This window comes from Talpa occidentalis, unplaced genomic scaffold (assembly GCF_014898055.3).
Source record: "Talpa occidentalis isolate TD23 unplaced genomic scaffold, MPIMG_talOcc4v2.1 talOcc4.11, whole genome shotgun sequence".
NCBI classification, from domain to species: Eukaryota; Metazoa; Chordata; class Mammalia; order Eulipotyphla; family Talpidae; genus Talpa; species Talpa occidentalis.
In genome coordinates, this window is record NW_023601104.1 from 64,278,139 (window position 1) to 64,301,388 (window position 23,250).

The following is a 23,250-nucleotide window of genomic DNA, read 5'->3' on the forward strand; positions in this document are numbered from 1 at the left end:
TTGTCCCTTTGGTCCTATATGTTGTCACTTGTGCTGAGAACCATCCTTTGCCCTCCGAGGTAGTCCGAGGTGGGTTCCTCTCGATACACTCCCATAGCATGCTGTACTTAAGCCCATCCTAGCACTTGTTGCCTGGTGTGCTATCTGCTTGTTTACTTCTCAGTGTCTCTCAGTAGACCAGAACTCTTTATCTTTGTAGTCCCAATGTCTCCAGAGAGTTTGCCATTGAACAAATATTTCCTGAGTGAATGAATAAATCTGAAAGATATTAAAGAATTACTGTGGTCATTTTAAACAGAGCAAGAGAATCATATTTGCCTTTTAGCAATATCTGTGTTGGAGGTGGCTTAAAGTGTAGCAGTCTACAAAGCAGAGTGTGGGGGAAATATTGGAACTCATGTTTATTTCTATCTGTGTAAGAAATTAAGTGTTACTAATATGGGATTAGTTGCAGAACACATCAATCACTTGTACATAAATATATATATTTGGAGGATGACTGAGAGCATGAAAATGGGGGGAAGACTAGATGGAAAAATCAGGATCCAGATGATATTACACCCAATTGGGAAGTGTTACAGGGCAGGGAGAGGGATACCCCAGGCCCTGCAAACCTGCCTGCTCTAAATAGGTTCTGCCATCTGCCGCATCAACACAAAACATATGAGACTTTAATGAAAAGAAACTTTAATACAATTAGGAAACAATACAGGAAAGGCAAAGAATCTAGTTTCTAAATCAAGCACCCAAAGTTACCTGTCCCCTTGTGGGTAAAACTCCATCCAAATGGGACTGGCCCAGAGCAAGGCCCCAAAGCCTGCCACAAGTCTAAAGCATCTTCCAGTGGGGACCCACAGAAAAGGGTCAGAAATAACCAGACAAGCCAGGAAGGAAAAGAGTAAAATCAAAATCAAGATAAAAGCTGCCATTGTTAACCTCCCCACGGGTCTTTCACCCACATCTGTGTCACCCAGTCCACGACCAAAGGTAAGCGCAGTTTCTTCACATGTCTCTCTGCTCCATGTGCCTCCTCCAGGCCTCCTTCTGCCTCTCCATCCTTCTTGGTTCCTTCCTCTGTCCCTTCTGCAGCCTCATTTCCCTGCTCAGCTCCACCCTCCTTTGGGTGAGTCAGGAAACCTGGAACTTCCCCCTTTCCTGAGGATCACCCTGTCACAGAAGGACTTGACAAATGTTTGAAAAATCTGGGATAACCCTTATGCTTTGCACTTGAGTAAAGGGAGTAATAGTCAGTGAAGCTGGGGGCACAGGTCTATGTTTTCCCATTAGATTGTTGCTCTTTGGAGACCAGACTGTCTATCTGATCCTTGTTGTTAGCCCCCAGAACACCATTCATTCATTCAGCAAGCACTTAGGAGGTCTTCTTTGAAATAGCTGTGATTCCTGGTGCTAGAGATAGAGGATGAACAAGACACTCAAGGTCTTTGCCATCACAGAACTCACTTGGATGGGTAGGGGAGGCAAACAATAATATATAGTACACAACAAGGAATAGGATGATACAGTTTATGCTCATATTATGAAGAAAACAACCAAGTTAGGAGGTAGCTATAGATAGGATGGTGCCAAGTCTTTCTGAAGAGCCTACAGCTGAGCTGAGCCTTGGTGCTAAGCGGGAACCAGTCTTATCAAGAACCTAGGTGAGCATTTTAGGTGCAAGGAAGAGAAAGTATCTTAGTTCAAAGTGACAATGAGCTTGTTGGAGAGCTCCAGTTAGAAAAACAGAAACAGCCTGTGTGACCAAAACAAAATAAACAAGAAATTTGGGTTTTGCTGTCTATGGGCAGGAGTTGGAATTGTCTTCTATGCAATGGGAAGACCCTTCAGAGTGGAAGCAGGGAGAGGACGTTGTCTGGGTTGTGCTTTTTTTTTTTTTTTAAGATTTATTTATTAATTTATACAAGAACCGGAGTACAGGCCAGATGCGCAGGAGGGTGAGAGGATTCACCAGAGACAGAGCGGGGAACAGAACAGGCAGTCTGACAAAACACACTGCTGAGGGGAGCAGCGGGCGTGGCAGGAGAGGTCTGCTGCACCATGTGGGATTCTCCCTGGCTGGCCAGGATCGAACCGGTGCTGCAGAGGCTGCGGACAGCTTCACGTGTGGCGCTCAACCGCCTGCGCCACCAGGGAGGCCCTGAGTTGTGCTTTTAAAACACTGAGAGGCAATGTGTTGAGGGTGGGGCAGCATCATGAGTTCAGTTTTAGACAGTTTAGGTTTGAAACTTGATGTAAACCTACTTGGTTTGTGTGATTTAAATAGTTGAGCCTCCAGGCATTTAATCCTCTTGTCTTTATCAGAGCTAATCCACACTGGTTCAGGACTGAGTCAATCAAGCAGGTTACAAACAGGAGGTAGAGCCGTCAGATACTTTTTATGCCATAGCACTTTGTGTCTCCAGACCCACCCTCCTGTGCTCTGCTTTGTGATGCTGGGTAGGAATCTGCAAATCACAAGGATGCTTTGCTTGCTGACTAGCAAAACTTTGAGGCTTTGTAACTCAGAGCTGTAGAAGGAGACTGGAAGGCAAATTGGAGAAGAGATTTGCTCCTTTTTATATCCTTCCCATTTGCCTCCTCTTCCTGGGAGCAGCACCCTGGCTCCCCTCTTTATTCTGACAGTGGCAGTTGGCTCCAGGAGCAGCAGTTGATCCAGGTTGCAGTTCCTCCAGCATTCCTGAATTTGTTTTCTCATCTCCTACTCAGGGCGCCAGCCCAGCAGTGTCTCATCCTCAAATGTGTGGGGACCCTTCCTCCAAACCTCTAAGTATTGATAATTCCAAATTCCTTACTTTGTTTCCCCAGCCCTGTGAATATTTCTTTCTGCAGTGGCACCTCTGAGATGTTTTTATGTTCTTTTCACTTAACAATCTATATTAACAATGGCTGATCAAATAATTGTGCTTTCTAACTCTTGGAGACTCTAATTGATATAATTAGATGTTATCTCCTATAATCCTGCCTCAGTTTACTCAAGTGAAGAGAAAACAGGCGAATATACACAGCAGATATATACAAGTATTAGATGGTAGAATTGGGATTTAAATTCAGTTTTGCTTTGATGGGTTTAGCTTGAAACTTGTGCTGTTAGTCACAAGCCATCTTATAATGTCTGAAAAACACATGGTTTTTCAATATCAAGTGGTAGGTGCAATTTTAAAATTCTGTAACAATTTTTATTGCTTTTCTCAAGTCTACTATCAGACATAGTATTCCCTAAAATGTATTCCAGTATACTACAAGACCTGGGAAGAATGTGTCCCAGGCTCAAGGAAATTTAAGGTTCACCAGATTCTGAACACCAGAAGAGGCACAATAAACATTAGCATAGAAAAGATTCTTAAAAATCTTAAATTCTTAGAAATTTATGTAACCAGGTAGCTTTTCATAAATTTTCTGACTTGGAACATCCTAAGGATGTGGACAATGTGGACTTCATCACTCTCTAATCTAAAATCTGTTCTGTGCACAATAGTGCCTGATAAGGACAAAGTTGTTGATATTCACAAGTATGGGATGCTCTTATTATAGAACTGGCTTTAATGAATATTGGGGAAGGGGAGTCTGATCTGTGCTTGATTATAGGAATATGACCTTAGATTTGTGTGTGTTTAGAAACTTCAACATTTAAACCTCTTGAAACATTTCAATTGTACATTCAGTTGGCAACTTTTTGCTTTTAAATGAGTATTTATTGATATAGCATTTGTTTATAGCATATGAATTTCCAGTGTCCAGTATTATAATCTAATATCTGCATGCACTACCTCGTAATCACCACCAAAAGTCTCGTTTCCATCTATCACCACACATTTGGCTCCTTTTACCTACTTCTTCTCCCCCAGTCCCTTTCCCTCTGGTAACCACTAATCTGTTCTATAGTCTAAGAGTTTGTTTTTGTTTTATTTTTATTTGCTTTGTTTCATTACACATCTGTTTCATTACAACATATGAGTGAAATCATATAATGTTTGTCTTTCTCCATTTGACATCACACTTAACATAACACCCTCAAGGTATTATTGTCATATTTAGCCATTAATATCTTTTTTTTTTATAGAGGCATGTTTTTTATTTATTTATTTGTTTGTTTGTTTGTTTTGTTTTGTTTATACATGCACTGGGTACAGTCAGAAGCGCGGGAGGGTGAGAGAATTCACCAGAGCCAGAGCAGGGAGCAGACCAGGCAGAAGGACCGAAGTACACTGCTGAGGGGAGCAGCGGGCGCAGGAGAGGTCTGCGCGCCATGTGGGACCCTCCTCTGGTGGCCGGGGAGCAGCCGGGGATCAAACCGGCGCTGCAGAGGCTGCGGGCAGCTTTGCAACCCAGCGCTCAACCGCTGCGCCACCGGGGAGGGCCTAGCCATTAATATCTTTAATTGGAAAAATAAAAAAATAAAACTTTACAACTTTAGTTGGCCTCCTGATAGTTGGTCTTCTGGAATATTATCACAAATGTAAGATTTCATTCTTCTTTTATGGCTGAGCAGTAATCCACTGTGTGTATGTTAGTGGGTATATATGCAGCATCTTTACCAATTCACTCACTGATGGACATTTAGGTTGTCTCTATAGTTTGCTATTGTAAATAATGCAAGATATTGGCAAGTCCTAAATCAATGACCAATACAAACTAAAGATTTGATGACTCTTAGAAGAGTAACTTTTACTTTTTTTCTCAATCTACCAGCCTGGGATAAGATTTCCCTCCAACAGACTTAAGATCCTGCTTTTGTAATCCTGCCTTATATTAATCCTGTAACCAGGAGTAGTTTTGCAATGCTTCCTTTTAACCTTCTGACAGTATTTATTTGGAAGTTTATCTATGACACCTTATGAAATGCTTTACTGTTAAAAAACTATAATTAATACTTCACACATTTATTTATTTTTAAGAACTGTGAACCCATCTGCATGTATGTTTGAAATTGTGATTCATTTGCCTGTGTTTTTATTTTATTTAAATAACTGTACCAGATAATTGGTTTGAACTATATATCGTTTAGAAATCAGCCAAAATGACAGTGCACCTGACTGAATATTCTAAAAACTAGAGTTAACACTTTTTGTCTAACTCCATTCTAGAGAAAGCTGTCTCAGAAGTTTTCTTCATGGAATAATATTCAGTCTTAAAAAGTAATGACATTCTGATGCCTGCTGTAATATGGATGAACCTTGACAGCATTATGCTAAATGACAGATGCCAGATGCAGAAGGATAGCATTGTACAGTATGATCCTACTTATAAGTGGCAAGGAGAACAGGCAAATTTACAGAGACAGAAATTATAGCAGTGGTTAGCAGAGACTGAGGGGGAGGGGTAGATGGGATTTATTGTTTGACGGATACAGAGTTTCAATTTGGTTAATGAAAAAGTTCTGGAAATGGTTGCGATGATCCCACCAACAAACAATGTGAATATACTTAACATTACTGAGTTTTACATTTAAGAATCATGAAAGAGTAAATGTTATGCTGCGTGTATTTTACCACCATCAAGGAAAAAAACAATTTTCTGCATGGATTCAACACACTTCTCCAATTCACATTCCATTTTGACTCCTGAAGAATAATCATAAATGTTCAAGCCTTTGGTGGTGGCTTTCTATTTACCAACACTGGGTTTAAGAATTCTTTTTACTGGGAGAATTATCTAAATGGAAGAACTAAAAAGAATTTGAAAACCATCATAAGAGAGGTAAGAACTTTAGTGAAAAGAGAGAACAGATTCCTGGAGAGCCCAGGCCCTTACCTGAGGTTCGCCCCACTGGGCTTGCCTTGTGCCAGCAGCTTGGCTTTTGACTTCATGGTTCCGCCCGTGGGGGTAAGAATGTCCTGGGCCTAGAGGAGATTGGTGCAAGCAATTAGCACTCTGCCCTGGGTGAACAGAATGCCCGCTTTCTATCCAACCGTGTGCCTTGCTAACACGGATATATTCCTGAGCGCCTCCTAATGAGATCTGAGCTCAAACTTAGCCTCCCTAAGCCACGGCCTCCAGGTCTTACCAATTTGCTTTTCACCTTTGCTATCTTAGTTGACCTGACTCCTGATTTAGATTCCCCACATTCCATCTGTCACCAGTTTTGCACTTCCTTCCTCCACATCTCTCTCTTCATCCCCTCGAATTCTGATTCAAGCCCTGACAACCATGTCCTGTCCTTATCACACGGCTTCATGTCTTTGAAGAGCAAATAAGGCGTGTTTCTATATGAGGCAGACCCAAGACGTAAATTAGCCAAACTAACACACTCTCATTTGTGCATAAAAAAGGGAAAATTAGCATTTATCAGGTACTTACTATGAGCCAGTAGCTTCCAGACCTATAACAAGCTTGTAAGAGCTGGCATTACAGTTATTTTTCAATAATATTTCTAATACAGAGGTTGTGCCAGGTCAGGAAGCACACTAGATCCTAGTGGCAAAAAAAAAGAGACTTTTAGCTGATGCAGATGCTAACTTGGTTCACTTTAGACCAGTCTTCAAATTGCCTCCATTCTGGGCTCTTCTGTTCAGTCATCCATCTCTAGTTTTTTAATAGTCAGTCTCTACATCTTGACCTGAATTGCCTACTCCCGCCAGCAGGCACCTAAGTGGTTCTTCACCTTTCCTGAGTACAGGCAACAGAGAACCATCTGACCGGGTCTGATCCTACCAAGAAGTGGTTTCCCTGCCAACCAGACAGGTTTCTGTGCACCCAAATCCCATTCCTCCCAGATTATGCCTCATCATCTGTTCTTTGGGAGTTAAACTTTGCATTAAAACTCATATCACATTAGAGGTCTCACTCATAGCAGGAATCTAGAAAACTTAAATAAGGGACCAGGAAAATGAATATAAGAAAGTGAAAATCAAAATCAACAAAAAACTATGAACCAGAGACACTTTTGGGGGTGGGGGCGGGAGGGGAAGGATTGGGGTCAGAATGGGCGTTTGCAATTGTATGGGGAATATAAAAATAAATTTAATATTTAAAAAAAAAAAAAAAAAAAAAAAAAAAAAAAAGAACCCAAAGGAAAAAAAAAAAAAAACAAAAACTCATATCACATTAGATCATGTGATATTATGCACGGTAGCCCTAGGAGACCTCCAGGTCCTTTAAAATATGCAACTTTTGGGTCTCCCTGATGATGCAGGGGTTAAAGACAGCTCTATCAAGCTATCCACAGCCACTGCAGCTAGGGAGAAAACCACATGGTGCAGCAGGCCTCTTCTGCCTCGCCCACTGCTCCCCTCAGCTGTGTATTTCAGTCTGCCTGTTCTGCTCCCCACCCAGTCTCTGGTGAATCTTCTCACCCACCCCCACCTCTGGCTTACACCCCAGTTCTTGCATGCATAAATAAATAAATCTTTAAAAAAATAAAATAATGCAACTTTTAAAATAGTGATGCTTTTGTTTGCTTTTTTTCTTGAATCTATAATGCATGACCCTTGAACCTAAAATGAATTTTCATGGATTAGTCATTGCAGTAGCCTCCTGGTGGTGATGGGTAGGAGAAGGCCATTGCCATCTAAAAAGAATCAGATTTTCTTGGCCACTTTGCATGTTATTACCTCAAGTCTTACAATAACACTATCAAATGAGTGGTATTACCTTCATATTCTAGGTGGTAAAATAGATGAAAAAAAAACCTATCCAGATTGCACAGGTGGTCAGGTCATATTTGGAATACTTTGTCCAGTTCCCAGAGTCACTTTAAGTCAGCAGGTAGTCTGTCCATTCAGGAAGGTCCTGCAAGTAGCAGATGCTGAAATTGCATTAGACATATGAGTCATTTATTGGGAGAAATACCTGTGGAGATTAAATGGGAATGGAGCAAACTCAGGTGGGAAGAGCCTTCAGACTAGGTCTGTAAAAGTAGAGGGGAAATAAAGGTTGGGCACAGAAGTCCCTCAGACCAGCATAGTTCTGAGAAAGCTGCACTAACCAGATGGGGTGTCCCTGAGCAAAGATGATCTGAAGGAGGAGTCTTGTGTTAGCAAGTTCTAGAACCTGTGCCATGTTCAGTCACTGACTGGGGCAGTCCTGGGGGTGTGTCCTTGGCACAAATACCATGAGGAACCTACAGAGGTAGCAGTTGGATTTGGCAATACAACCCTATAACAGCTTCCTGAAGGAGAACTGATGAGTGCCCGCTGTGGCTGCCATGGGTGGGAGTGACAGAGAGACAGAGCCAAGACTGAAGAAAGCACATTGTAATCATCTGACAATGATCATTCCAGTGTCATCTAAATAGCCACTGAGATGGATGGGTGTGGCCTGTGACATTCAGATTTCTGAATTTCAGGGGCAGAAATGTCAGGTGACCAACAAAATCTGCCAATTTTTATTTCTCCAAATGAGGATATTAATAGGTAAAAATAACTGATTACTACCACAATTTAATATAATACTCCAAAACCGATAGAGCATAATCTCAGAGTTGAACAAATTTAGAGAAGTGAACAAGTATTGTTCTTAAATACTCACATTTTGCTGTTTAGGTAAAAACACCCTCACAGACTCAGCACAGTCCAGGGCCCGGTAAGATGGGATGGGTGGATCTTGGAAGTACCTTCCTTCCCTGTGACTCATTCATTCAGCTACACTTCTTGTTGTGGGCCCTATGAGATATTGAGGGCCATAAGGGTGAAAAAGGACTTGGGGAGTTTAAAATCTGGAGAGTTGAGAGAGATAATAAAGAGGGAAACAAATGAATAAAAAATACAGTTTTTGTATTGTACTACTACTCTAGGTGGCATAGTTTATACAGGTCTTTGTAAAAAGGTGATATTTCAGTAAAGGCCTGAAGTCACCCTTTGCAAGTGCTGAATGAGGAAAGACATAATTCTCCAAGAATAGTAAGGGCAAAGATCTTCAGAAGGGAGTGAGCTTGGCTCATCTGAGGAAGTGGAGTGAGAAACTGACTGCCGGCAGGCTGAGGTCGCAGCAGGCTAAGGAGGCAAGGAAGGCCTGCGGGCGAGGTTGTGTTTCCAACGTGTGGGCCTGAGCGTCCACTGCACAGCTACCACAGCCTTATTTTAGTGACAGATACTGAAACTGCAGAAGTGCATAGGAATGAACACGAAGTTCATGGAGAAAGATGACTGGGTATTTCCCTAGAAACTTCCAAAGGACAGATATCACATTTATCAGGTCCCTCCTTTTGTAGGCTAAAAAAAAGAGAAAAAAAGTAGCAGTCTATATTAGATAAACATAAAAAATATATTGGTTTCATGGGATATTGTTCTTTTTCTGTAGCAATTAGTTATAGACATGCATAGGCCTCCTTTTGGAAATGAAAATAAAAATTTAAAGCCAACATAGAAAAGATAAAATAAGATGAGTGTCTTCTAGTGGCAGCCCAAGTGACTCTTAGCAAGTGTATTTAAGAAACTCTAACCTTGAAGCTCTTCAGAGTTTTCTCACTCAGTGTTGTGCAAACCGGCCCAATCACAAAATAGCGTAGAACACTTTCTAAACAGTCTCAAGTCTGTGTCCAAGTAAACAGAATTATCAGGCAAAGGGCTGGGGAGTCTGTGTGTTTATGAATACCACAGGTAAGCCTTGTGACAGTTTGGTAAAAACTGTCATTGAGACTCAGCCAGGACATTTAAGATTCTGAGTCACTGTATCTACAGAGGAATTAGAGTTCTGCATTTTTGAAATAAGCCTCCAGGTAATTCTGATGCTCAAAGCTCATGGACCCCCTTTAAGAAACATTGTGTTAAAGTTAGGTATTATTTCAATTCATACCTTGGTTCTCACTGCTAAAGCACAGACAGCATTTACTCTGAGTCGGTACCTCTCTCTCTATCTGCCAACACTCCACATATGCCATTTCTGTGTTTTAAATTTTTTCTACTTAATTTTGTTTTTCAGTTTTTTATTAAGAAACATTTCAAGCATACAGAAACATCTGAAAGATGTCAGATGCAGAGCCCATCTTCATCACCTATTTCAACCTTTGCCACATTTGCTTTTTCTACATATCTAGGCAGATGTTTCTTGCTTTATGATTTTAAAGTGGTTGCAGACATCTTGACCTGTCTCTTACCCAAACACCTCAGCATGGATATCCTTAAAAACAACACGTTCATAATAATCACATAATCACAACAGCATGTTACAGCTAACAAAAGTCGTAAAAATCACCTGATATTAGCAAATTCCAAGCCTATGTCCAAATTTCCTCCCATTGTCCCCCAAATGATTCTTGTAGTTATTTTGCAAACCTGGATGCACTCAGCGATAACACAGTACATTGGTTGTGTGTATTTTGTCTCTTTTAATCTAGAACAGTCCTTTCTACCATTTTCCCCAGACCAGTTGTCTTGGAAAATGCTCTTCTTTCTGTTTGTCTGACTGTTTTCTCATGGAGTTATACTAAACATTCAAACAAATAAATAATTCCCACACACATACACATATGTATATTTCTAGTAATTTCTAGAAAAATAGATTTCTTTGTTCTCGCCCATCCCATATACCATCTTTTTCCTTTTTAAATAATCATAGTTAATAATGTTTGTTGAATACTTACTATGTGACTGGCACTGTTTTAAGAAATCTAAATGTATGGACTTATTTCCTCTTCATAATGACAATATAGAGCTATTACCAAAAGAAACTGAGGCACAAAGTGGGAAGGGACTTGTAACAGGTGAGTGGACTAGTAAATAGTGAGGCTGGGCTCCAAGTTCAGGATGCCTGCTTCAGTGCTAGCTTCCTTAACCACAAAACTGATGTCATAGCATAGACCTTATCCTATGACTTAAAAAACAACATGTTTCCAGGGCATACATATAAATGTGACTCATATTTTTATCCACAACAATTTATCATAAAGATTAAACATTGAAAAATTGGAGGAAGTGAACAGTGAACAACTACTTAACAAGTAGATTCTACAATTAACATTTTGCCATATTTGTTTGAACACATACACATTTATCTAGGTATTCCTCTGTCCATCCATAAAGCTGTCATATCTCTGATGCATTTTTCCCAAGTTTAACTCTTTTTTCAAAAAGTAGGTGTATAAAATTTATGGCATACAGGTTATTTATCCCTTCCTTTATAGACAGGTATAATGTTCTGTTATTACAAACAATGCTGAAATGAACATTCTTGCATTTATTATACTTTAGTAATGTTTTTCACTTCAGCAGGATAGATTTTTAAAAAGGAATTAACAGCTTAAGAGATTTAATTTTAGTAGATATGGCTTTATCATTTCCCACTAGCATATGACCACAGGCAAGTCTGGGAAGGTCTTCATATTTCTTCCTTTTGTTTTGTCTTATTATTGCTAAAAAAAAATATTGACTTAAAATAGACAAACATGAAGTTCTCAGGATGTTTGATTGTTATAAACAGCATCTATACATCCTGGCCTTTACTGGATGCTATCAGTGTTTAAGATTTTGTCATCTCTATTGAAAATATTTATCCAACAGGTACCAGATACTTAGCTTCTTCCTGAAGGTGCTGGCAGAATTTCTGCCTCCTCTGATCTTTTAACAATGCGTGTGACCTTCATCCAGGTCTACTGAGTAAAGTACCTTTCAGTGAAATGTGTGTATGAGTGTGTGTGTGTGTGTGCATGTGTGCGCCCACACCATGAGCATATTTTCCACTCCCCACTAGAGGACAAATACTGTTGGTTGATCAAATAAATGAGTGAAATATGGGGAAGGAGTCCAGAAATACAGATAATGGCTAAACCCTGGAGTCTTTGTATACCTGGCCAAAGAGTTTGCAAGGTATTTAGTGTCGATTGGTGGATACAGCTTTGTGAACTCTGTATGTGTACATGGTTTACTATACTAAAGTATAAGTGGAGTACATTACTATACTAAAGTATAAGTATAAATACAAGAATGTTCATCTCAGCATTGTTTGTAATAGTAAAACATTATACCTGTCTGTAAAGGAAGGGATAAATAACCTATATGCCATAAATTTTATACACCTACTTTTTAATACACCTACTTTCCTAACCTGGTGTCTGGCACAAAATAGGTAACAGGAAGCATTTTTAAAAATGAGTAAATAAGAGATATTGGACAGAAACATTAATAATCTCCCCTATTTTCATTTTCCAACTGCTGTGAATAATTAGTACTTGCTAGCTACTTTTTAATGATAACTGGCTGCAGGTTCACATAGGAAAAAATTCACATTTAATGGAAAAACAAGTATTTAGCTGATAGAATCACCTTCCGCTCTCAGAGTCCTGACTTCACTCTGTGAGAAAGCAGCACCCTTAGATTATGTGCATGTCTTCCCGGTGAAAGAAAAGGCCCAGAGGAAAAGGAACTCGCTAGTACCATTAACTGGTAAAACCAAAAGGGACTGGTAATTCATATCATGCTCATCTCTGTATTTCTCAAAAAAGCTTGAGAATCAGCTAAGTTACTATCTTTACCGCAGTCAAAGGCTGTTGTAAGGACTGAACTCTGCCAATAGGTGGTAGTATTTTCTTTCTTCAGTATAAGGATTCTTGAAGATTTGTCTCAAGATTTTTGTATTCTAGTTTTACTATTGTTTAGTAAGGTCAGGCGACAATATATAAGTTAATGAAAATGATGTTTCCCTTATTTTCTTAAAAAAATAATAAAACTCTAGATGGTGAACTTTTGCTTTGACTGCAGTTGATAGTAAGGTATAAACTACCAGGCAGATGGTGCTCTAACTCTACTGTGCATTTCCTGACAGAAGTTACTACCAAGAACTAGGGAACATAGCAATGTCTTGGAGCAAATGCGTGTCAAGCTTTTCTGCCTTCATAATAATGACACCAAACAAAGCCCCCAAACATTGACTCTAGAATTCTTGATTTCTAATAGGGCAAAATATTCATTAAATTATGCTGATAATTTTCCTGGCTAGTTAATGACGAACATCAAAAAATATTCCCACGCCCTATTTTAATGGTAACACCTACATTTTTGTAGTTCCACGAGACCTTTGGATACTCCAACAGAGGGTTTGGTGCTGCCACGTGTCTGACACCAACTAAATGGTACAGAAACTAAGTTTGAGGAAGGAAGGATAGAAATTCCAGGAACTCAGGGTATAGTTGAAAGACCTAACTGCTCATTAGTGGAATAATATCTCAGATACTTTATCTTCAAAAAAAAAAAAAAAAAACAAAACACCACACCTATTAGCAAAAAGTACACCTTTATAAACAAAGCCTCGAATTTGTGGAGTAAAAAAAAACGAGAATCCAGTATTTTCACTGAAAACACGGAAATAGCCCAAATTTGGTTAAGTCCACAGATGAATTTTCAACTCATACTAAAAGGCACAGTGGTTTTTTTTTTTTTTTTTTCAGGTTTTAAGGTATTGTTTGCTAAACTTCCACTATTTAGACTAGCCGGGGGCGATTTCCCAGCCCACGCTTTACTGCTGGGTTTCGGGGCGTACCCTGCCAACCTCTCCCGCACCGCGAGGATCGCCGAAATCCCTGCCTGGGCGGCCTCGCGCACTCCAGAGCCAGGTAAAGCTCGCCCAGCCCCGCGACTCAGACGCGCTGACAGGTGGCCTCGCCCGCCTCCCTGCCGCCCCGGGCGGCCTCTCCGCCTCCGCAGGCCCGCAGCCAGCGCACCTGGCAAAGCTCCAGCGCAGACCCCATAAGTGGGGAGGCATCCCCGGGGGGCAGCGAGGACCAGGAGGGGCATGGGGCCGACTGCTAGGCCGCCGACAGGGGTTAAGGGCATCCGGGCCCAAGACGGCCGTGGGTGACCGGGTCAGGCACTTCTCTTGCTCCTCGGACAAGAATCCTGCTGCGCTCGGCTTCCAGCTACGTCCAGATCTGCTCATGGCCCCTCGACTCCTCCGCCCTAGACGTCGGCGACCCCCGGCACGGGTCCGCGCTTCTCACAGCAGTGACCCCAAGTCTCCGCCCCTCGCGTACTAAACCGCTTGGCCACCCCGGGGCCCAGCGGGGCCAAGGGGTCACCCGAGTCGGCGAACTACATTCCCAAGGTCGAGCAGCCGGTGGCAGCACCGCCCCCAGCTCCAGGGCCCTCCGGACCCCCTCCGGCCAGCGCTGCCGCGGCTCCAGCGCCCCTGTCCTTCCCGGAGACGCGCGCAGCAGCGGGGAGGAATTCACTCGGACCCCTCCCCTTCCCCAAACTTCTTCCCTCCGCCCCCCGGGTTCCTCCAACCCGACCCCACTGCGCCATCCGGCTCCTCCCTCTCCGTCCCCCTCCCCCCTTTGGGTCCCCACTTAGGAATCCACCCCCCTCCCCCGCTCCGGGCCGGGTCCGGGGATCCTCCCCCAACACCCCCCCCCCCCCGCGAGCTGCCGTCGCCGCCGCCCGGGTTCCTCTCCCCCCGGCTCGGGCGCTCCCTGCCAAGCCCATGATGTAATGGTGTATGTTAATCAGTAGCATGTGGGGAGCTCCGGCTCGGGCAGCTCAGTCCTCCGCGAGCCGACACAGGAGGCAGCAACCGCAGCGGCGGCGGGGACCCAGTCCGCAGAGCCGCGCTCCCCCAGAGCCGTCCGCCCGACGGCATGGCCCGCGGCCCGCAGTCTGGGCGCCCCCAGCCTCGCCAATAAGCGCCGCGGCTCCGGACCCGCGCGTGGGACCCCGAGCCGCCGGGATGAGCCGTGCGGAGGTGAGCGCCCCCACATTCCCACCGCCGGCAGGGGACCCGCGGGTCTTTGGGGCTCCTTCCCGGGGAACTTCCCCCTCTGTTGGAGAAGTTCTGGGAGCCGCGAAGCAGGATGCTAGGAGCGAGCTGCCCCGCGAGGGCCGGGCTGCTGGGCTCGCCTCTCCTACGCTGGCGCCATCGAGACAGGGGTAGGACTGGGGGAGCCCAGGAAGCCGAACTTTCTTTTTTGCTGTCGGTGGGGGGCGTGTGCCCGCGGCGCGGAGCCGCAGTCCCGGAGGAGCTGCCCGGCTCGCGGGGGAAGCGGCGCTGCGCACTCCGGCTCTCCCGGCGCGCGCCGTGCGCCCGGGGCCGCGCCGCCTTCGGCCTGGACGTGCGGGCTGGGCGCCGGGCGGGACAGATCCACCCGTAGGCGGCGGCAGCGGGGCCAGGATGCCTAAAGCACACACGCGCGTACGCAGACACACACTCACACCTACACACACGCACTCGCACGTCTGATCGCTCGGGGCGAAGCAGGCCCTCGGAGGAGACCCGGGTGGGCTGGACCGACGCGGTGCCGCGCGGCGCTGGAGAGCCGGGGCTCCGGCTGCGCCTCCGCCCGCTGCGCTCGGAGCTTTGGGTGGGGAGAGTTTATTTTTGTCTCGAGCTGCCGCCGCGGCTGCTCACGGCCTAAATCCAGAGGGGCGCCTGGCAGTGGAGATGCTGGCTGTTGCTGTAGATGGAGCTGCAGCCGCTCGGCTGCTTCTCCAGTAGGAGGAGGTGGAGGAATTGGAGGAGGAGGAGGAAGGAACTCGCGCTGCTGCTGCTGCTGCCTCCGCCTCTGCTTTGCATTAGCCCCCCACCCCCACCCCCGCGCCCCTTCGCAACCGCATTGCAAGTTTTCTGCGCGAGGAAGATCTGTTGCTGGTGCGGTGCTGGCGCGCGCAGGCACAGCCCCCGAGGCCACCCGCCGAGGCCACCCCGGGTGGGGTGTGTGGGGAGCACCAGCCGTTCGCAGCGGCAGCAACAGGGAGCCTTGGGGGCTGCTCCCGCACCTGGGAAAGAGGCTTCTTGCCATTCCCAGAAAGAGAATAGCTCATCTCCCGCATCGGGGCGCGCAGGGGGCTGCCGGGACTCAGGGGACCGAACCCTCCGCGGGGCGCCCCCCCCCGCCCCCTCTGATGCACTGGTTTCCCGGGCGCGCTCTCCTGCTGGCCGAGGTCTCACTGCAGCCCTTTTTCTCCTTCCAGTGGTGATCGCCGCCCGGGAATGCGGGTGTGAAGGGTCCGAGCTGCCGCCCAGCGGGAAAGAGACCCCGCGACGCCGGAAATCACCATCCCGGAGCTGCGAGGAGGGGAGGGGGCCAGAGCCTTCCTCGTTCAGTTTGTGTGCCTTGGGAGGAATTCTTTAAAAATCGTTGTATTTTAAAAAGAAACATTTCCGTGCTGCTGGCTGTCATCATCTCTGGGGAAATCAGCCAGAACCACCGGAACGCAGCTGAACCCAGACGAGAGAGGCAGGAGCCCGGCAGTACCTGCAGCGTCCGGGCGCCTGAGCCACCTTGGAACCGATCGTGTAGCCGGCGGCCGCGGGGCTGCGGCTCCGCCAAACTTTGGGGCGGGCGGGGAGGGTTGGGGTGCCCAGGGGGCTTTGTAGACCGAGGGCCGCCCCCTAACCATGATGTTTCGCGACCAGGTCGGGGTGCTGGCGGGCTGGTTTAAGGGCTGGAATGAGTGTGAGCAGACTGTTGCGCTGCTGTCGCTGCTCAAGCGCGTGAGCCAGACCCAGGCCCGATTCCTTCAGCTCTGCCTGGAGCACTCGCTGGCCGACTGCGCCCAACTGCACGTCCTGGAAGGCGAGGCCAACACCCCCGGTAAGTGCGCGGCTGCGACGGTCCCGCCTGTCCCCTCATTACCCCCCCCCTCCCCGTCTCCGGCCCGGGCCCCGCCCCCGGCTGCTGCTCCGCAGGAACCCAGACGGCGCGGGCCCCCAGGTCTTTGGCACCCGCCACCCCCAACCCCCTGCAAACCCCGCCGCCCACCTACCTCCGCTGGCCGCTTTGGTCTTTTGCCCACTGTCAGCTCCTTCAGTCCATTCCGTGTGGTAGCTAAGGTAGCATGAATGATTGATTTTTCTCTCATGCAGTTTCCTGGGAAATAAGTAAGTCAGGTCACGTAGAGTCTGGGTTTTCTGGGCTTCCCCCCTCCCTCCCTTCCTTTGGGCAACGTGGCTCTCTGGATTTCAGCAACTTGAACCTCAGGACTGCCCTTCAGAAGCCAAGCTCTAAGGTGGTATGAGGAATACGTTGAGATTTATTTTATTTTTCGTTTTTTGCCCATGGATATTCCAATTTTAGAGCTCGGTTTTCAGAATAATATGTAGGTGACGCTACAGACTATTAAGTGATGTTTGCAGTTCATATACTATGTGATTATACCTGTGTCTCACCGGCTGTTCATGTTGATAAGGATCTTGTAGAAAGGTCTAGAGAGCAGGCATGAATCAGGGCCCTGCATGCTTTTGAAGGTTAGGAAACTTCACTGAATACAACAGAATTGCTTCATGTTATCCCACTGGCATTTGGACACCTCAACTAGTGCAGAAAGTGAATATTACTGGGCAGGTTCAGCGGTTTGCTGTTTGCTAGCATGGGTGGTGACACGGTGAAATAATATCCCCGGCTAGTGGGTGGGTGAGGATGGGGGAGGGGAAAGGTCTGTTAGTTGTAATTTTGGAAAGGGGAAATTCTTTAGTTGGTGCTGCAGCAGGAGGGTGAACAGAGCCCCCAGTGTTTACGCAGGGAAAAGAATGCAGGGTCCTCCTCCAGCTGTTCCATGTTAGAGCCACCAGCCTGGAAGACTCAACAGAGGTCTGGGCTGCCATTTAACAACAAGGTCCAGTCCAGGGCAGCAGGGCTTGGGAGACACTGGAGCGAGTGAGCCTGTCAGGGAGTAAGAAAGGAACTGGCCTCCTCCTTGCTACTCCGTGCTGTGGTGCTCATGATGCTGAAATCACTAGGATGGGATGTTTCCATATATAGAATCACAGGCTGGAAGTGACTGCTGGAAATCCTCGCAGTCCTTTTCCTGACCAGAGAAAACCACCCCCCAAGGACCTTGTGCTGCCAAGTATGGAGGGCCATATGGAGGGAGGGCCCACAGCCTCATTCCCCCCCATTCAGCATGAGCCCCACAATCCATACCCAGTTAGTCACAAGAGTGCCAGTGGCAGGGCCCCATTATGTTCAGTTCCATGTTTATAAATAGCCCAAGTGCAGCCTCCTTTATAAGGGTGTGGAAGCATAAGTAGGATAACCGATGACCCCTCTCTTTCCTTCTGTCCTTAATGTGAAAGGGTAGCCTGGTTCACCTCCTTGATTTTGCTTTCTCAACTTTGACAAACAAACAAGGTTATATAAACTTTTGTGGTTTTTAGAATGTTAAGGATTTAAATGCTATATAGTAGTTTATTTTGAATGCTTGATTTCAGGCTTGTACTGGCTATTTAAAATTATGATAATTAATCTTTAGGTTATGCAGTCTTAGAGCAACAGTGTTTTTCTGTGAGTAAAGGAGATTTTCCTCCGTATAGCAGCTATCCATTTAGGGGTTTAGGAAGTGAAGCCATTAAGTGTACAGAATTAAAAAGAGGTTGTTTAGTTAAAAGAACTTGTAACTTAATAAGCTAAGAAAAGATTGAACTGTGAGTTTTAAAAAGGTACTTGGTAAATTTTTCTATCAAAAATTTTCCCTGTATTTATTTGTGTGAGATACATACTACCTGTTCATGCTGCTAAATGCTGTAAATGTCTGAAATATAGAACCATTATCTAAGACAGGAGCCAGATTTCTAGATTAATCTTTCCATCTGGACATTTTGCTTTAGAAACCTTTGTACTTGTTTTATTGTGTAGACAGGACAGAAATTCACTAAGTCGAATAATGGGTTAGTTTACTTCTGCAATACGGGGATCATACAGAGCATCGAGATTTGTCATAGCATATCTTGAGTTTGGAGTGTGGCTCTCCTCTGCATCTGGAACCTAGCCAGAGCCAGGAAAGGGACAGAAGTGCCCACTCAGCAACAGGAAGAGATGGTATGAAGTCCAGGAGAATACTCCAGGCCCTGTATCAACATCCTTATTCTTATTTTAGGCAACAATTGTAACACTTTTTTATTTGAAAAGTGCTTCCTAGAATATTAGGGGTAGCACATTTGGAAAGGGATGAAAGGGTGCCATAACCAGCAATGAAAAGCGACTCTTACTTGACAATTAGGAAAGAGAAAGTAAAATTATAACTTTAGACACAAGAATTGGGAGTAAAAGCCCTTCAAGGTCTGGGAATATTAGAGTAGGAGCTCTCAATGAATGCTGTGGGCATTACTCTAGAATAGCATAAACCACTCATCTCCATTTGCCTCCAATGAAAGTGAACTCCAAAAAGGATAAGTTTTGAAAAACTGTCTTTAAGAACAGTGAGAAATACACAATATACTTTGGAAATACTGACACTCAAGATAATTAACCTCCAAAGTTGTTTTGGTGTGTAAAGCTTTGACCCATTCAGAAAACTAGGCTGTGGAGAATGACTCATTCATTGGCTAGCTGATGTTTCCTATACCAAAATCATCATATTCCACTTACTTTATTTTGTACTTATCAATTAAACAAACATTTCTTTCAGTATTGAGAGATTTTAAAACTTGATGAATAACCCAAATTCATATCTGGGTCTTAATCTCAGTATAATAAAGAAAAAATAATTAGTAATAATATGAACTTAGGTATTTTCTCCAGGTCTGACTCTAAACAAATAATCTTTCCAGTTAACCATGATTTATTTGAGATTTGTGGGATATATTTTGATATTCTTTGTTCTCTTAAATTTAACATTTATTGGGGGTATCCAGTGGTTCACTGGTTCAGCCTCATGTTCATGGTCATTTGAGGTCTAAAGAGAATGGTTGCATTAGTCCCTGAGGGTGCTCTCCGAGCACTGTAGCAGATTGTGTCCAGAACCTCCTCAGCTTAGATAAATGTCCTTCAGTCATCAGCCCAGAGTAACATTGAGACTTTTCACCAGTCTCAGTTTGTGGATGACTGTTTCTGGGGCTAACAGGTCATTCGATACCTACAAATGGCAAACATGGAACCCACTTATCTTACTTGCAGTTCTCAAAAGAAAAATAGCTTGTGTGGCATTAAATATTTACAACTTTTGTCATTTGGACTTGAAATACATTTTCCAGTGGAAGCAATGAAATAAATGGAGATTCGCAAATTAACCCACAAAGATTTATATACTCACAAAGAATTGCATATTTTGTGGGGGAAATTATATATGTTTGTAGTAAATAAATGGCAAAGGATTGTTGCCTTACTTAGAATTAAATGCAAGAGAAAATATTCTCTGAACTGGTAGTCCTTGAGACAAAAGTAATAAGGACTTGTGGGTATATTTTGTTCTTGTTAGAGAGGGGGTATGTTGGTTCTGTGATTTTTTTTTTTTTTGTGGTTTAAGGTATGCCTTGCCCTACTTGCTTTTTTTTAGATCACAAATGGAGTAAAAAAAAAAAGCAGAATAGACGTTTTCTTAGTGATACTGGATAAGCCCTTATTTGTTGTTCTTTCTTTTACTTATTCTTTCAACATGTATTTTTTGACTGCTTCATATTTTTCTGGCCCTGTGTTTACATTATGAGAATGCAAAGGTGATTTACTATAGTCCATTACCTGGAGCACATATACTCTATACTGAGTAAATGACTAACATAGACTAATATATGATATAATATCATAGGTGCTGAAGCCAAGACATAGGTTTAAAGTGTGTGGGAGCGGTTCTGGGAGCTAATTGCCTGCAGGGTCAGGAAAGACTTTAATGAAGAGGAGCCATATTTGAGTTAAGTTTTGAAGGGTGAATAGGAGTTGGTTCATTATGTAAGGAGGATTGTAGACAGTAGGCATGAAGGTGTTTTCTAAGCTTAAAGCATAGCATTTTTAAAAATGCTAACTTTTGGAGATCTGGTTGTGTGCAGCAAGAGTGATTTCAGAGTGACTAGAAGAGTATAGAATGATGATCTCTCAGAGGCAGAAGTTAAATCAGAAACCATGGGGGTCAAGACTTTGCCAACTAAGGAATGGTGACTAAACCCTAAAGAGATGGTAAAGAAGACTTTCAGACAAGGGTATGCTGGGGATGGAAAGGATTTAAAAGATGAAGTGTGTGTGTGTGTGTGTGTGTGTGTGTGTGTGTAGGCACACATTTGGGTGAAAGTTCCCAGTATGTACGTACCGAAAGGCAATAAGGCTGTTTCCAGTGGGGTCCCTGATGACATCACCACTCAGGGCAGCTTTGTTGTCAGCATTGCTATTTGGGAGAGAAAGATTGAGGAAGGAAAAGAGGGTCCATTTACTTGTATCCCTAGGAGGGCATGTGTTGTGGAGGATTCGTAGAGTGAATTTTAAAATCACACTGGGCTCGTCAGTTAATTTTTGAGCCTCAGCTTTCTCATCTGCAAAATGGAACTAATAAAGCCTCGTTATTACCCAGAAATTACGTGTGAGATCCAGCGAGTAGTCTCCCTCAGAGGGAGAGGGATTAAAAGATTAGAGGTTTAAATTTGCCTCTAAAAGATATAGAATTTACATAAATACTGTTTTCCTAATTGATAGAAAATCTTTTCATTTAGGGATTATCCAGAAGAGATTGATGATGGCTTGGAATCCTGAAAGGAGATGAGTTTATTTTACTGCATCTTATACATTTTAGCTTCGTTGTTCTAGTCTCTATCATGTTGAGTCTGGGGAAAAAATACAGCACTGACCCAGTTTCCCAAATAACTTGTCAACACCTTTTCCTTCAGATAGTGAGTGTCAAAAAGAAATCATTTTGTTGAATGAAATATTTAGGGACTTTATATCTGAAACACTTTTCACATAGGGTGTTATAATTTTCTCTGTGTTGGCCTGAAATGATGGGTAGCAGGACATAAACATTTATGATCTTTGTTGCGAATAAGTTGGATTTGGTTGTTTAGTTTGGGTGCTGAAGGGCTTCAGCAACTGCGTATGTTATAAACAGGTCTCATCAAAGCAAGTAAAAGGCGAACAAACTTAACAGCAGTCAAATTGGTTTGTTTTTGTATCAACAAACAAATGAGGGTGAAATGAGGGTCAGAAAGACTGAGAAGTAACCAAAAACTCCCTAGTATATTCTGCAGAAGTGAAATTCTAAAGACAATTGATAACACCACAAAAGAGAAAATATTGTTTTTTGACCTGAGGAAAAATTTATACATAGATTTTCATCCACGAATGAAGTTGCTTGTATAAATACTCATTTTCTGGGAAAGGTGTGTGGCTCAGTTAAACCTTTTTTCCTTTTTTAAAATATAGTTATGATTTGGGTTTGTAGCCTGATCCTTTCTTTTTATCCCTCCATCATCCTTCCAAGGCTGTTTACTGAGTTCATCCTGTTCACGTAGATTAAGATGTAGAATCAGACATCTCTGAGCTATTTTTTGCTTCTGTGGAAGCTGCCTGAGGCAAGAATCTCCCAAAGAAGCAGAACTCTCAGAACAGTAGCCAAACTTTCCCTCTAGGTGAGCTAGGCATAATTTGAGTCTGCCTGAAAACTTGCACCCCAAGAGCCTGCTTGGATTTTGGGGGATATAGCCTTCTTTTAGGTAGGAGCACACCACTCCTCAGGACTCATAGCTACTTCTGTGATTTTGTTCCTACTCTACATATCAACATTTTAATACAGTTTTCCTTGTCTTGGTCTACTGAGAAAAAAAAAATCAATCAAATATATAATGGACAACATGATTAAAGTGTACCTGGCAAAGAGTATACAGTAAGATACTGGAACCAACTTCCTTGTACATATTAATTCACCAAATGCACCAGCAGAGAACTGAGTGCTGTGTCAAAAGGTGAAGTAGGTGTAATGATTCCTCTCAAGGAACTTATACTTGAGTTGTGGAGTGCACACCTCCCCCCCCCCCCCCACCCCGACACACAGACACCCCCCAAGCCCCCTCCACACACCAGTTGCCAAATGCTCTGGTTCTGATGGGAGAAGAAAACTGAAGTTGAGTGAAAGGAAGGGAACAGGACGGTTTGGGAGGCCCAAGAAATGAATGGAAGTGAACTTAACTATGTCAGCTTGACACCAGCGCTTCAGGGCTGAGGGGATTCTTGCCTCTTTGGTACCTGTAATGCGAGTTTCATTAAAGAAGCTACCTACTGGGGAGGGGGGGGGTCTCCAGGCACACAGCCTTGTAAGGGGAGTTTCCTGGGCCTTTGAAGAATGAGTGCACACACCTGAGAGAGGGCAGCATGATGTATTTCATCTTCAAGAATGGTTTCTTCAGTGAAAGAAGGGATAGTCCAAACCTTCCTCTGACTTCTAACATATTTAGAGATAGGAAAGTAAAGCATTTGTTCACTCAATATTTTCATCACTCTTAAGTATCCATCAAATTATGAGGCTTAGTTCTGAGTCCTTCCTGTAGAATACGTTTGTCTGGTACTTTTGATTATAACTGGTGTCAAGCAGAATTATCTGAAACATATACAGGAAGAGATAAAAGTGTCTTAAATTCTAAATTCTAAAACTTAATGTATTTCCATTTCCTTAGACA

The 23,250-nt window shown here is 43.9% G+C and overlaps 1 protein-coding gene across 2 annotated transcripts in view; it reads left to right on the plus strand.

The window, feature by feature from the left end:
- Positions 1–16,247: 16,247 nt before the first annotated feature.
- The window catches only part of SAMD4A (sterile alpha motif domain containing 4A), a 204,355-nt gene continuing 197,352 nt past the window's right edge, over positions 16,248–23,250 (plus strand). For both annotated transcript variants that reach the window (XM_054690487.1, XM_054690493.1), the window contains exon 1: positions 16,248–16,474. In XM_054690487.1, the coding sequence (XP_054546462.1) occupies positions 16,279–16,474 (196 nt within the window). In that variant the 5' untranslated portion in view covers positions 16,248–16,278. The remainder of the gene's footprint in view (positions 16,475–23,250) is intronic.